Source organism: Dipodomys merriami, unplaced genomic scaffold (assembly GCF_024711535.1).
Source record: "Dipodomys merriami isolate MVZ:Mamm:240054 unplaced genomic scaffold, mDipMer1.0.p SCAF_10, whole genome shotgun sequence".
Lineage (NCBI taxonomy): Eukaryota > Metazoa > Chordata > Mammalia > Rodentia > Heteromyidae > Dipodomys > Dipodomys merriami.
The window spans coordinates 40,036,673-40,053,718 of record NW_027202271.1 but is presented as its reverse complement, the minus strand read 5'-3'; the positions used below and the strand labels follow the sequence as shown (position 1 = coordinate 40,053,718).

Here is a 17,046-nt window from a genome sequence, read left to right as displayed (position 1 = left end):
GTCCATAAAGGAACTAGACCTAGGAGTTTTCTATCCTTGGGAATGCAGCAGTGAATTCACACTGGGGACAGAAAGAGCCAGAAAAACAGACCTCTAGCACAGAAGATACTTTTCAAACTTTTTAGGACTTTAACTCATCTTCTTAAAAATAGAGACTTAAGACTTCAAATTCAGTTTCTATTCAGATGGGCTATATTACAGTTTATAGACTGTGTACTTAAAATCTTAACAATCAAAATCTCTCTCTTATATGCCTCAATAGACTGTCATCTTCAGCCCTAACTCAGAAGTTGAAATCATCAATGTATTCATCATCAATCAAACAGGAGTGAAGGTAAAGTATTTAAAGGCTTGTGTTTGAGGGTCTGGTAGAGATCCAATGGCAAATCTGATTGTATCCAAATCATGACAATAAAGCTGTTAGAGAAAAACTCATTTGGGCTACTTATCATGAGTTGCATTATGACTGGTTTCAATTATTTATGAAGAGGGCATTTCACAGTGAAGAGAGAATTTGAGCTCAACTCTGAACACAACAAAAGAAATCAAATGTATAGTTAAGGATCCGGATGTGACTGTATGGAAGACTATGGAAATTGATAAAATACTTGGAGCAGTAGGTTAATTAGGTACTGGGAAACATAAAGAGATATGAAGAAAGGGGTGGCTGGAATCTGAAAAACTCACTAGAAACTATAGATGAAGTCTAGATCAAGATTAGAGCTTGGTGGAGCCTGACCAAATTTTGGTTGAGGATGAGAATTTTGTCAGTGATGAACAAAATAACAGCACTCTAGGGGACAGCTACAATGTAATGTCATAATGTAAAAGTAGCACAGATTAATAGCTGGGTGAATAATATATGATAAAAAAATTAAAAAATGTTAAATTTTTACTCACAGCATCATTGAACATGAAGGATTCATCTCACATTATGTGACAAGAACTCAACTTCTTTCAAGTTGATTAAAGGATATAAAGCAGAATTCATTCATCTCTTAGGATGTTCATGTAAAAGAAAAAAAGGTTATTTGATTATTGTTAGCACTCAGTCTTCAGGTGTTTATAAAAGAGGATTAAAGTAAATAGATTATATGAAAATGAGTTTCGCATACTTAATCTGGAAATTAAAATTTATGGCAATTACAAAACAAATAAGAAGCTTATTGTCCCTTCAACAAAATTATAAGCCCCAAATTCCTAGAGTATTATTATTATATCTTGATAATACAAATATAAAAAAGTTTAAATATATTAGAAACAATAGCAAGAAAGAAAAACCATTTGAGTCCTTATCTTGGGGATTCTGTTTGTCTCAGACATATACTAGTTATTGCCAATAAGGGAAACCATGGGACCTATGTTTTTTTTTTTTTGGGGGGGGGGGTTGGTCATGGGGCCTGAACTCTGGGCCTGGGCGCTGTCCCTCAGCTCTTCAGCTCAAGGCTAACGCTCTACCACTTGAGCCATAGCTCCACTTCTGGCTTTTTTCTTTGCTTGTGTGGTGCTGAGGAATCGAACCCAGGGCCTCATGCATGCAAGGCAAGTGCTCTACCACTGAGCCACCTTCCCAGCCCCATGAGACCTATGTTTCTTTGGGCCTTGCTTACTTCACTTAATATATTTTTTTCCAAGTCTTTCCATTTCCTAACAAATGGGGCAATGTCATTCTTTCTGATGGAGGCATAGAATTCCATTGTGTATGTATACAATATTTTCTTGATCCATTCATCTACTGGAAAAAAGAAATTGTTTAAATAGGGATACAGGTGGACCTACTTCAACAATGAGATGTACAAGACGTTATTTTGAAAAACGAAATTTACTTTGGCGCTTAGGGGGGTCGGGGGGGGGGAGAGATGGGAAAGGATGGTAAGGGATGGGAAATAAAGAAGGAGGCAACAATGCTTGTTAGGAAATGTACTCATTACCTTGCTCATGTAATTGTAACCCCTCTGTATGGTATTTTCAAAATAAAAAAAGTAGTTTAAATTAATGGTAAGGGAGAGCCTTTTTGAAATACACATGGAATATTGAGTCAGAATTTACAGTAAGCCTATGGCTCGGCTCCAGTGACAATGGCTGCAGAGTAATTGATGAGACATTTGCGTGTGTGTGTGTGTGTGTGTGTGTGTGTGTGTGTATGCCATAACTAGAATTAGAAATCAAGATCTGCACACTGTCTTTCAGACTTTTTCCTCTAAACTACCATACTTTCAGCTTTTTGATGGTTAATTGGAGGTAAAATGTCTCACAGACTTTCCTGTCCATGCTAATTTTGAACCTCAATTTTCAAACCTCAGCCTCCTGAGTAGCTAGAATTACAGGCATCAGCCACCAGCACCCAGATAAAATTTTATTCTTGACTTTAGTAACTATGTCTCTTATTGTTGTTGATTTCCATTAATCTGACTAGAGACATAATTTTACTGAGATCTTCTAAGAACTAGCATTGCATTGAGTTTTACTGTTCTTTTAGTCTTCAATATTTCACTTATTCTTTCATTTTTATTCTTTTATCTTTGGCAGTGTCTGGAATTAAACCCAGATTCTCATGAATACTAAGCAAAGGCACTACCATTGGCCTTTATCCCTGGCCCATTATATTTTGAAATAGATTCTTTCCATTTAGCTCATTCTGATCTTGATCTATATAGCACAGACTGACCTCAAACTCACAGTTTTCTTGCTTTTGACTCCTGATTATTGGAACTAGACTACATATCATCATATTAGGTTCTTATTTTGCTAACTTCTTGATGTTAAAACCCATATAGTTTATGATAGGCATTTCTTATTTCAAACATAAACATCTAACATTGATGTTTTCTCCTACTTAAGTATGCACTGCTTGCATCAAACTTAAAGTGTGTGTATTGTAGGTTTTAGCTTCATTCAGTTTGAACTATTTCCCTAGTACTGTTGTTCCATACTTGAACTCATGGTATATCAGTAGTGTGTTTAATTTCCAACTGGTTGAGAGCTTTTAGGACCTTTCTAATGCACTATTGTTATTATTATGTTATATACTTATAATTTTAGTATTTTTAAATTCAGGAGAATTATGACCCAAACTATTCTGTATTGGTAAATGTTCTGCATGTACCTAAAAGAGCTGCGCTGTTGGATGGGTCATTGCTTAAACACAAACAAGATTAATTTCTGTGATAGACTTGTAAATATCTTTTATATTCACTGATGTTCTGTTTACTTATCCTGTCACATTAATGATGGATGAATATTAAAATCTTTAAGCATAATTTTGAACTTTTTATTTTTATCAATTTTTGCTTCATTTATATTTTATATTTACATATTTATATTTGTATTCATTATATTTAGGATAGCTATGCTCCCTTTGGCAAATTGATCAATTATTAATTTAGATGTCATTAATGTATACTCCAAGCTACTTTTGATTAATGTTTGTATAGTTTATCTTTCCTTTATCGTCTATTATTAATCCATCAATCTTTATATTTATAATGAACTTCCTGTTGATAACTACATTGTTATCTATTGTTGCTTAAGATGCTACTTTGACACTCAGTGCCTTAAATATTTATTAAATCACTTAATTTTGGGTCATGATTTAGGGAGTAGTGGGATAAAATGACTGCATTTCTTTCTTTCTATTCTTTCAGTAGATCTATTGTCAGATCTCCTGTCATTCCTAATGTGTGAATATTACCAGGAAGTATATTTGAATTTTGGATGTTATATATTTTGCATCTCCAAAGTTCTATTTTTATTTTTTGGCATCTTCATTTATCACATCATTGGGTCAAAATGATAGGGGTGGTAATATAAATGACTTTTAATTCTATCATTTCTTGACTTTTCTTCTTTTTGAAAGGTTTTGTTCTGTTAATAAACCATGTTTTTCTACAAAACATGATAGGTTTTACTTAGGGGTACTAATTAGTTTGAATTTAGACCCCTTTACCTGGGTCCATCTTCAGAATAAAACAACTATGTGTAGGAAGGACTTCAGGAAATAAAAAATGTATGAATCATAAAACTTCAGACAGATTCCTAGTGATGTTTGCAAGTAGCATGATGCATTAATAGAAGAAAGAATTTATGGACACTTGAAAAATTAAAAAAATTATTAGAAATAATATTGAATAGGAGAATTCTAAAATAAGAACTATTTTAGAAATTATTCTTTGGCAATCTATTGTTATTCTGATAGGCTTCGTTCATAATTTATTTTACAGCCTTCAATATTTTTTGCTTGGTTAGGATGCTCACTGTTCTAATTTTAGTATGTCATGGAGATGTTCTAGTACAGTATGTTGTGTGTGTTCTAAGTGATTCTAGTACTCAAATAGGCTTTTTTCAGGAATAAAGGTGCTCTTTGCTTAGTTGAATAAGTTCCTGTGTTTTAGTTTCCCCTTCCAGGCACCCATAGTTTACAAATTCGGTCTTTTAATGGAATGTAAATTCCTCTTTTATGTTTCTTCAATCTCTTCTTTTTCTACTTCTTTCTACTAGGTCTAATATATCTCTAAGTCCTGAAATTCTATCCCCTATGTTTTGTACTCTGCTGATGACACTTTCTACTTTGTATTTTATTCCCTGGATTTTAATTTGATATACTTTTCGTTTTGATTTTTCTGTAAGTATCAGTATTCTGAAACCACTGTGTCAAATTATTCTTAGTATGCCCATGCAACAAATTTCACAATACAGTCAATGATATTTGTATCCTTATAAACTAAACTTGAAACAATTTTAGCTAAGATATTTGAAAGGTTATATTACATATTATATTGCAATATGTTACATATATTACACATGATAAACCGATGCCAAATCCAAAATTAATGAGTGCCTCTTTTCTACAGGGGAGAATGTTTAAATTTCATCAAATAAAACATACTTTTCAAATATTGGATAAAATGAGATGCTTGCGAAAACGTTCTACAGTTTCATTCTTGGGAGTTGTCGTCATTTTCCTTTTATTTATGAACTTGTACATTGAAGATAGTTATGTTCTGGTAAGTTTTGAGATTTTTTTCATTCAAAATAAGGCCAAAGTCCACCTTCTTTTATGATCTTAACTTTAATTACAAGCTTCTGTAGTAGCCTTTGAGAAAATTGTTCATGTATTTTTTTATATATTGTTGTTTATTTCTTTTGAGATTGAATCACTCTATCTTAGGCTGACCTTAAATTCTTAATTGTTGCTATTGTCTCCCAAATGTTGAGATATAGGTATTTGATATACCTTCTGATTTTATCTTTATTTATTTTGTTTACATGGATTATCAACATGATACAGATTTTATCTTCTAATAGTTTCGGATTATCAACATGATACAGGTTTTATCTTCTAATAGTTTCTGTACATAGTGTCTCAAATATATACATGTAATTACAAAGATTAGCTGTTTTATGCTGAATGAGTTTGAATTTGCTAAACAAATGTTACTCCTATTTCTCTGCTTTCCTATGTTGCTGAAATTTTCAAAATTTTGCTGTTTCATGTAAGCAATATTTTTAAATGTGTGCTTGATTCTTCTTTGTGATTCTGAATTTGAATATATGTGCATTATAATTGAAAAGGTTTCAAAAGGTAGATTTTGATGTGCAAACTGTCCTATAGTTAAAAATAGATAAGAAAAATTAGCACATACTGTTATATGAATTTATATCTTATATGAAATGTAGAAATCCACAAAAGGACTTTCCTGGCTAATTCAGAGAAATCAAAACATTCCTTGCTGTTATTTTTGTTTTTACTGTTATAAGCATCATATAATTATATGTCTGATGTTTATATAATATTATGTTTTATTTTTTAAAATGTAAATTGAGCATAGATATCTTCCTAATCTGTATGCTATTATGGTTATTATAATATTGTTATTTCAAAAACTCAAAACTAATCTGGAAGATTATTTCCTAATAAAATGTTTATTTTATTAAGCATGCTATAACTTAATAGTCATAGAAAGCCAGGCACTGGTGGCTCCTGATAACTACTCAGGAGGCTCAGATTTGTGGACCACAGTTCAAAGCCTGCCAATCAGGAAAGTCCATGAGACTCTGATCTTCAATAAACCAACAGAGAGCTGGAAATGGAGCTGTGGCTCAAATGGTAGAGTGCTAGCTTTGAACACAAAAACACAGGGACAGCATCCAGGCCCTAAATTCAAGCCAAGGACTGTAGGAAAACGTTATTTATATAATTTTAGCTTGTAGAGATTCCCCTTCTAAGTCCTTCATAGAGCATCGTGCTTTCAAAAGCTCCTTTTTTTTGATGATGAAATTATTCAGAACCCTAGATATTAACATGGCACTAAATTTTTACCTCTAACCCAGACACTTAATTTTAGATCACTTCCATTCTACCATGTATAATCAATCCATCATAGCTAAAATTACCATGGGGTAACAGAATTTGATTTAAGCAAATCACTAAGTGGAGGAAGTATCTATATGTATTTTAGAATATTTTTTAACCTAGCCTTTAGGTTTATGAAACAGGATTATAGAACAGGGCTAATGTGATCAAGTTATTTTTTTCTTAATAGAATTTAGATGATATATTCGAGATTTTATAGTGATTCAGTTGTTTAATAAACATTTATTCTTTTTATCTTTTTCTAAACCAAGTTGTGTAAATCAAGCAAGTGCTATATGTTGAATACTTATTTTATTCCATGATTTCAAGTACAATTTCAAGTGAAATTTTACCAGAAACTACTGTAAAAAAAAATGAGCTTTTGTGAATGAACTCCTTTAAATTCAATGTGAAATCAGTAAGAAAATTTAGTACATATCAATAAGAAAACCAAATACTCCATTTTGTGACTATTTCCAGTCTTATGTATTTATCTATGCTAGCTAATGTAAAAAAGACATAAAGAAAATGCTTTCTATTAAAGATCAATTTCTTATGGAAATTTCTTTGAATCTATTTTCAATATATATTTTCTAGAAAATTCTATCTAAAGTTCACTGTAAGTTGAGTTTTATCCCAACTCACTACATATAAAGATTTGAAACATTCTGTTCATTGTTAAAATTATATTTCATTAAAATGTTTTCCTAAATTATATACTCTCTGACAAATTCATACTGTAATATAATGAAGTTACTTTTTAACAGTTGTGGCTCTCATTTGTGTTTTTTAAATAAATTTATGTTTTTGTCTTCCATAATTTACAGTGAATAAAAGTTTTAAACATAAGGTTTAGTAGGGTTTATTTACTGAGTAATAATAATTAAATTTCAGAGAAATCAGATGGACAGAAGTATTGATGTCCCTGGAGTACCTTAGCACATTCTGTTCTATTAATTGTGCTAGAAAATTGAGGCCGTGAATTATAGACATATGACTAGTTTAGTATATGTCATATATTAGAGATATATAACTTTCAATCAGAGGAGAAGTCAAGATTAGTGGAAGAGACAAATACTATTACAAGACATACTAATAGAATAAACTTTGCATGCCCAACCAATTCAGTTTTTAAGATATGAGCATCTTCAAAACAGCAGTTATATATAGAAAGAGAGAGAGAGAGAGAGAGAGAGAGAGAGAGAGAGAGAGAGAGAGAGAGAGAGAGAGAGAGAAAGAGAGAGCCTGTCCCTAGTCCATTGAATTACATTTTGATCCTGAAAAGTTATTGTCATAAAGCCTTGTCTTATTACTGAGAAATACACTATATTATAGTAGATAAAGAAAGAAGGTATTTAAGGAGACTATGGCTGTTCACATAGATGCTTCTGGAAGCAGCCAACCCAGCTGACTCAGGTGATAGCTGAGTTACCTGTGTACATAGAAAGTGAAAAGAAGCTTGTTCTTGGGAATTTAATTAATCCCATTTCATGCAGGTATGTCATTCTGTGATCTTCTCACTGAAAAGGCCTCAATTTTTCATGTTCAAAGTAGAATTCTGAGACAGACATTCAATATCCTGTAACTTCTTCAGAATATATCTTCACATAAAAACAGTATGTGAAAATGAAGCCAGTATTGTGACTATTATGATTTTTATAAAACTTCTTCTAGACTTTATACCATTACATTACTGTTAAAGCAGTTGATGCTTAATTACATGCCTAGTTACTTTGGGGAAATCCTAATTGTTTTTTACAAATTTAATCATTGTTATAAGTTTATTGACAGAAATAAATGAAAATATTTGTTTGTAAAAAATGCAAGTAATAAACAGTGAATATTACATTGATATATGTATAATACATTTCAGATCTGGATTTTAATTGTCAGGTATTTTGAAAGACTATAGGTTTTACAAATGACAAACATGGTATAAATCTTGAAAAAAATTTCATTACCCAAATTAATAAATGATAGTAAATAGTATAAAACAAAATTATTCTTAAATAAAAATGGATATATATGTAAAAGACAATCAGAATAGATTTTGATTCAATAAGGTTAGTAATTAAAAATCTTTTACATTTCTAGTCATAGTTTTTATTTCTTTTCTAAGATAATTTCAGTTTGGACACTGATATAAATATTAATTTAATAATCATTTTCATATCCAAATCAGACTATATAATGGAATGTACCAGTCAATTTATGTTGATGTTTATGTTTGAGCTTTGCCCAGTCTTTTAGAACAGTGGTTCATCAAAAGTTTAAGTGACAACAGATAAATAATACTAAGATTAAATATATAATATATTCGTTCATTCTGTTGTGTTAATGGTTTGCATACATCTGGTTTTATCTTCTATACTTTGTAATAGAAATGGATCCCCATAACTACATGCAGAAAAGTAGAAAACATTACAAATTTTTCTCATCTTCATTAGTTTGTCTCAAATATATATTAATAACCATATAAATAAAACAAACTAGGTATCATTTTCTTAAGTATATGTAACTATAGTTAATCAACTAGTGACTGGATAATAAAAATTTACCATTATATCAATATCAAACAAAGGAGAAAAATGTAAATTATTGATGCCTAGAGTAATGTATTTAAAGAAAATTGGAATTTTTGTTTTCCTTTCTTTTGTTTTTCACATAAAATGTCAACTACCTAATGAATAAAAATTCTCTTAAATAAAGTGGGTCCATATTTTACCTTCAACAGAATACTACAGACACACAAACACACTTGAGCAAATATGTTATAAAAGTAAATATATAATAAGAATAACTAAGGCAACATCTCTTGATGTGGAACAAATGTATCCTACTGGAGGTTGTTGGACATTTAAAATGCCACAAGACTGGAGCTTTCAATTATGTGATTACATAAAGTCCTTAATAAAACTTTTTCTAAATTTCACACGATTCTGACTATTCCAATTTACCACCATGGGAATATGGTTGGTCTATTATTTGACAGTGTTTGTGGGAAAGTAAATAGATTAGAATTGAAAGCCTCTAACTTTTTTGAAAGTGGCAAATTTGGTAGAAACTAGAATTATAGGAAATGCTAAAATAGATTTTAATGCTTTTAATTGCTTTTAATTTTAAATGCTTCATTACTATAGACATTTGAATTTTAACATGAAGTTTTAAATGTTTCATTAATATAAATATTTGAATTTTAACATGAAAGCAGCAAGAATTTTTATGTAGACCAAAGAGAATGCTGTTATTCATGTGTGCTAATTACCTGACTTTGTGTCATTTTACCAATGACAAATATGGTATAAATCTTGAAAAATAATCTTTCATTATCCAAACTAATAAATGATATAATAAATAATATAGTAATATTGAAAATAATATAAAGCATAAAATATTCTTAAATAGAAGATGGATATATATACACACATGTAAAAGACAATAAGAATAGATTTTGATTCAATAAGGTTATATTTAAATTTTTCTGTATATCACTTTTACAATAATAAATAAATAAATATAAGTTGATTTAGTGAAAACAATAGAATAGCTGGGTGCTGGTGGCTCACACCTGTAATTGTAGCTATTCAGTAGGCTAAGATCTGAGGACTGTGGCTCAAAGCCAGCCTAGGCAGAAAAATCCATGAGACTCATCTCTATTTAGCCACCATAATACCAGAAGTGGCACTTTGGTTCAAAATGGTAGAGTGCTAGCCTTGAGTAAAAGAGCTGAGGGAAAGTGACCAGGCCTTGAGTTCAAGCCCCATGATCGAAAACAAAACAAAACAAAACAGAACAGAACAAAAACAAGAATGGAATACAGCAGAGGATAACACATACTACTACAGGAATACAAGTGAATAGTGATGGTTTTTACCTCATGGTGCAAATAACTGAGATTTCTATAATTATCCACACTAAAACTAAGACTCATATTTTCTTCATGTAAGGAGCAAAATATCTTTAATTCATGACCATCTACATATTTATGAATTATATTTTTACTACAAGTAATTGTACAAAGAAATTATCATTGAACAAATTTATTTATAAGTACAATGCATTCTTATCAATGTCACATCATTCTCCACATCCCTCCCAATCCATCTCCTTTCCTCAATTTTCTTAATTTCATAGAATATTATGGTTGCCTTCTGACTCCCTCCCTTTCTGTCTTTATTGGTCTAAATCCTTCCTTTTGACACCTCCCCCACTTTTCAATTGCCAGTTTCCTGGCATTCATTTTGTTAGACTATGAATTTGTTTTTCTAAGGAATTACACCATTTGATTTCTCCCTTCAGGGTTAGGTATAGCACAACAAAGCATTTGTGTAATGTCCTAGGCTACACACACGCACACTCACACTTGAATTCTGCAGTGCAAAATAAAAATAAAAAAGAAAGAATTCTCCCCTGCAAATGCCGTCCTTTGGTTAGTACATTTACATACATTTTTATCCAACCACATATGTATTTAGTTGTATAGTTACAAATTAGTTTTAGTTTTAGTTCTAGCTTTCACATATGAGAGAAAATAGTTTTATTTATTTTATCTGTCTATTTCTTGGCACTTAGGAAGGCGACAAGCAACTAATAAGGGAAACATCCACACATCAGCTGAATTCAGAACGCTATGTTCACACATTCAAGGTTTTATCTAATTTCTCAGGAGCCATAAATGTCACCTACCGCTACCTAGCTGCCACACCTTTACAAAGAAAGCGTAAGTATCCTTATACTTTTAAATGGATATTGCATAAAAAATATTGTTTGAAAACAATAGCTCCATTTCAATAGCAATAAAAATTTTTATGAAATTTACTACCATAATATATACTTCAAGAAGGACTTCAATATGGCTTCACCAGTGGCAAATATTCTAATGGAAAAATAATGCCAAATTTTAGTAACATCTTAACAATTTTTTGAAGTGAATAGGAGATAAGGAACCATAAAAATTACTTTAAATTAAAATTTATAACTTTTCATAATGACAATTCCTATAGTTTTGAACTGAAGGTTTGGTTTTATGACCTCTGCTGACAGTTTTGAAGTACTGATATTTAGAGTATTGTTTTATAGGACTATTATAACTCCTATAAACCAGATGGTTTAAAAATATAGTTTTGGAATCCAGAGTTAAGATCAAAGTACTGTCAGGTTCACATTTCCTTTCAATATTCTAAGCTAGAATCTTCTAACCTAACAAGCCATTTGAAGCACTCAAGATAGAAAACCGAGAATATTAGATTGAACATTGAGCTACTATATGGACATCACCTAGAGGTGGGAGGGAAAAAAATCACAGCCACCTAAAATTTGTCTTCTCTGAGATGATGTCAAGAGACCTGGGCTTAAAAGATAGGAAAGAAAATAGAAGGAATGCATAGCAAGCCGGCTGTTGCGATTGTCTCAGTTGACAAGAACAACACAATTCAAGTAAGAACTGCAATAAGAAAAGATAGGTTTTTCCATGCTGTCTCCTTGGTGTGACAGAAAAGTCATGATCTAAGTGACTATGATATCACGCCTTCTGTTTCCCTAGTCTGAAGAATATGTGATTTTTTTTCAAGTGTATGGGGAGGGGGACATCTAGGGAGACAGAGGCAGAGACAGAGTGAGAAAGAGTGGTTTTACATTTTTCTCAAAACTTCCTTGACTTTTCCATCATTCCATCTCCTGTTGACCCTTGACATTCTTTGGTTCATGGTAGTGTACATTAAGTCCATATCTCCATCACCCATGGTTTTGCTTTCTTCCTCTGTCCTCTCCCATTCTTGTAATGACACATTGAAATCTTGGAGTAATATTTTTTTTCTTTCAATTTTTATTTTTTAAAATTGTATTTTATTGTAAAGATACAGAGGGGTGACAGTTACATGAGTAAAGCAATGAGTACTTTTCCTGTTGAGCATTGTTACCCCCTCCTTGTTCTTCCACTATTCCTTGCCTCCCCCACTTCCCCTACTCCTCCCTGCACGCCGAAGTTGTAACGTTCATTTCCAATATTCTGTGTTGTGAGTATCCTCATTGCAATGGGTCATCCTATGTCCTTGTTTCAGCATTTTGTTATTACCCTTCCCCTCCCTAAATGAGACAAATGTAGCAGGGTACCAAAACTCCAGCTGATTTGAAACTTTGGCAAAGTAGCAAGATATAAAATTAACCCTAAGAAAACAATGGCTTTCCTGTATGTCAATCATGAGAAGAGCACAGCTGAAATCAGGAAAGCAATAGCCCCACAAAAAAAAAACTAGAAATTAACTAAAGAAGTGAAGGAACTCTATGATGAAAACTTCAAAAACCTGAAAAAGGAAATTAAAGCAGAACTAAGGAAGTAGAGAAACTTCCCAGGCTCATAGATTGGGAGGATTAACATTGTGAAAAAGGCAATAGTGCTAAAGGCTATCTACAAATTCAGTGGAATAATATATTTTAAGACTATTTTAAACTAATTATATCAGTATATATCTTGTTTCCTAATAAGGTAACATTCTTAGAGTACATCCTAATAAAGGATGGAAATCTTTCTAGTGGTCATAATGATTCTGAAATTCGTTCAGGTGAACATGAAACAGCCATTAGTTTGGAAAAAAGAAATTTGAGAGAAGGCATAGCCTAATATATTTCAGATTTCCAGACTCCCTAACTTATAAAAAGTACAAGTAATTCACAGAACACTAAGAAAGTAAACACATTTTCCATTTTAATTTTAAAGCATAAGTTGTAATAGACAACACAAATTTTTAATATGTACATGTGATAAATATGAATCTTATCATAATTAATAAAATAGCAATGATACCATTTAGATAGAACTTTAAAATAGAACTTTTAAGTAGGTTATACGTACTGCATAAAAACTTCGTTTTGTAAAAAGTGTTTATACAGAAGAGGTCATAATTCTCAGGTTGAGTACAGTAATGTTAGTTTGGGTTCCTTTTACTTTTACTTTTCTACTTCAAATAGCTATTGTTATTAGTCTTCCCTTATTGAAATATTTTTCATTCCCTTTTCATGATACACTTACTAATATGTGTGGGCAGAAATGCACCTTCTTTGCTCTATAACTGCAATACTACACAAAGGATAGTAGCATCACAACTTCTTTCTTGGGTCCCATTACCCTTATGGAAGACCAGCTCATCACATCAGGCCTTCCTTTCCTTATCTGCAATTGATGTCTTATCTCAAAAACTGTTAGGTGCATTCAAAATGCTCTGACAAATAAGTTTTATAAACTTATTCTTATGTAGACTGCCTTTTGTGAGTGCATTCTATTATTGAACAGTAGTAAAACTTAGTGGTTTACAATTTAACCATGCTACTATATCACATATTACTGGTCAGTAGAAGTCAGAGTGGTAAGCTAAGCTATTTGAACAATGTGTAGAAATTGAATTTCTGACAACATAGTAAGAAAAGTTGTACTTTGAAGAGCTTTCTCAGTACTATAGAAATCATTATATCTTGAAGTTGTCTATGTTAAATTAATGATCTTTTTGCATATAAACATTTACTCATTTTACTAAGGTTGATTCAAGAATTTTGTAGAGCTTTGAATCATATAAGATCTTTAGAAATATTAAAATATACAAAATGTTACAGACTTCTCAAATGAACTGTCCTTATTTGGTCATTTTATTCATTAAAAGCATCTAGTTTCTACTTTCAGATTTTTAAATGTCTGCATAAAACTTTCGCTAGCCAAACCTACTTATGAAATGTCCTTTAAAACAAATAAATCATTATTATGTTTTTAAATAATGAAATACATAATTAAGCAGTAATAAGTTTGTTATTAATATCTTAATTGTATTATTTCTTCATTAATAGACAAGGTAAAGTTTGTAATATAATTGTCAACTCTAGCTATGAATTCCCTGCTGCAAGTTCATCATATTAATCAAAGACAAATGAAATATTATATATGGAAAACTTAGAGATTTCTAAAATGAATTAGTTTCCCTTTTCATTATTTGAAATTAAATTTTCAGCCATGTGAATTCCCTTCTATTTTTGCTATTTAAAATATTTTATGTGGACTGGGAAGGTGGCTCAGTGGTAGAGTGCTTGCTTTGCATGCATGAGGCCCTGGGTTCGATTCCTAAGCACCACATAAGCAGAAAGAGCCAGAAATGAAACTATGGCTCAAGTGGTAGAGTGCTAGCCTTGAGCTGAATTACTGACGGACAGCACCCAAGCCCAGAGTTCAGTCCTCACAACTGATAGTAAAATAAAATAAAATAAATAATAAAATATTTCATGTTCCCTGAACAGTGTTACATAAACATGTGTGTTATTTCATCATATGTGTTACCTAATCATGTATGTTACCTAAATATGTATGCTTTCTTAAACATTCATACCACTTCACTTATCAGTATGAGTAAAAACAGCAACCTTAACCCATGTTTGTTGTTTTCATAAACAAATATTGATGGAAATATGCCATGTATACTTGTGCATTAGACACTATACATTTTATGTAGGAATTATCAATAAAGTTAAGCCCTTTGTATTTCTAACTTATTCAAAATTATTTCCCATATGATTTGTTTTCCTTTTGAATTATTTTGCTTAGGGTATCTAACAATTGGACTTTCATCAGTGAAACGAAAGAAAGGAAGTTATTTACTTGACACAATCAAATCCATTTTTGAGCAGTCCAGCTATGAAGAATTGAAGGAAATATCAGTAGTGGTTCTTCTAGCAGACTTTAATTCATCTTGGCGTGATCTTATGGTCCATGATATTACACAGAAATTTGCTCATCATATTATTGCAGGAAGATTAATGGTTATACATGCTCCTGAGGAATATTACCCTGTTCTGGATGGTCTTAAAAGAAACTACAATGATCCAGAAGATAGAGTCAGGTTCCGTTCCAAGCAAAATGTAGATTATGCTTTTTTGCTTAACTTTTGTGCCAATACGTCAGACTATTACGTGATGCTTGAAGACGATGTTCGATGTGCCAAAAATTTCTTAACTACTATCAAGAAAGTCATTGCATCTTTGGAAGGAACTTACTGGGTAACCCTTGAATTTTCTAAGCTTGGCTACATTGGGAAACTCTATCATTCTCATGATCTCCCACGCCTGGCACATTTTTTATTAATGTTTTATCAAGAAATGCCTTGTGACTGGCTATTGACTCATTTCCGGGGACTACTTACTCAGAAAAATGTGATCCGATTTAAGCCATCTCTCTTTCAGCACATGGGTTATTATTCATCCTACAAAGGAACTGAGAATAAGTTGAAAGATGATGACTTCGAAGAGGAATCTTTCGACATCCCTGACAATCCCCCTGCAAGTCTCTACACCAATATGAATGTGTTTGAGAATTATGACGCAAGCAAGGCCTATAGCACTGTTGATGAGTACTTCTGGGGCAAGCCGCCTTCAAGGAGAGACACATTCATCATTGTATTTCAACATCCCATTGTAATCAAAAAAATTAAAGTGACTACTGGAAGTGAGGATCGGCAAAATGACATTTTGCATCATGGAACACTAGATGTTGGGCGAAAAACAGGTGCCCAACACCAAAGACAATGCAATTCTTACATAACACTAGGGGAGTTCAAAAATGGAAACTTTGAAATGTCAGATGTAAATCAAAAAGTCCCACTTGATGTACATTGTATGAGGATATTTGTTACCAAAACACAAAAGGAATGGCTAATTATTAGAAGTATTAGCATTTGGACTTCCTAGCCAATTAAATCACTATGTGCTGTTGAGGTCGGTCTTCCTGTTTCTTGTTTTGCTCCCTTCCTTTTTTTGTTATGTTTGTATTTTAGAGGGAAAGCAATGGATGACATGTATTACAAGTTAATAGTCTTGGAAATTTTGATTTATAATTGTCAATACAATTCTACTCTAATACAACAATATTAATTATCACTTTTACAGTTGAATATCATAACATGGTTAATGTTAATTCCATTTATATTTTTAAATGTTCTTTGTTTCCTAGTTTCAACTGATTGTCCAAAGGGTGGTAGAAACTGTTTGATGCTGATCCTTTAAAAATAGTTTCCAACTATTGTCAAGAAATGGCAATTCATTTTTATAATTGGATAGGTTTTTACTAAGTACATGTGAATAGGAAGTTGGCTAGAATTCTAATTTGTTGGGGGTTTTTGTAAAATTAATTTTCATTGACCTCTGTACATCTACAATGAATAGCACATCACAGATGTGGTGTCTTTACAAAAGATTTTCTTGTGTTATTATGGCTATGAAAAAAGAAAAAGAAAGATTTAAAAATATCTTTCCCCTGACTATTTATAAGAAAGGAAATGTTGTTCATTGTTTAAAATCCTTTAATTGAACACTGTTAATAAATTTTCTGTGGGAAGAAGTCTTTTTCTAGTTTCCCTTTTACAGAAAAAAAAAGGTAAGATCAATATTTTCCAATTTTATTGGCTACCTTCTATTTAATAGAAAATTATATTTTTAAAGGCCTATAGTTCATTCAAACATTTTTGGTATATGCAGAAATTTTTTTGAAATTGATTTTATAGTTTTGTATTAAAATTTATGTTACTGAAATGATTGCAACTGATCATATAATTTCTGGGGGAGTTTCAGATGGTGAGCAGTGCCACCTTGACATAGCTAATATAATTATATTAATATAATTATTCCATGAGGCATGTTATCATATGGAATAATGTTAGGATGTT

General features: G+C 31.6%; 1 protein-coding gene across 2 annotated transcripts in view; it reads left to right on the top strand.

Moving 5' to 3' along the window:
* Nucleotides 1-16,096, top strand: part of Mgat4c (MGAT4 family member C) — a 180,788-nt gene extending 164,692 nt beyond the window's left edge. For both annotated transcript variants that reach the window (XM_069989435.1, XM_069989430.1), the window contains 4 exons: nt 263-334; nt 4,851-5,003; nt 10,925-11,072; nt 14,934-16,096. In XM_069989435.1, the coding sequence (XP_069845536.1) occupies nt 4,857-5,003; nt 10,925-11,072; nt 14,934-16,072 (1,434 nt within the window). In that variant the 5' untranslated portion in view covers nt 263-334; nt 4,851-4,856 and the 3' untranslated portion in view covers nt 16,073-16,096. The remainder of the gene's footprint in view (nt 1-262; nt 335-4,850; nt 5,004-10,924; nt 11,073-14,933) is intronic.
* The last annotated feature ends 950 nt before the right edge of the window (nt 16,097-17,046 follow it).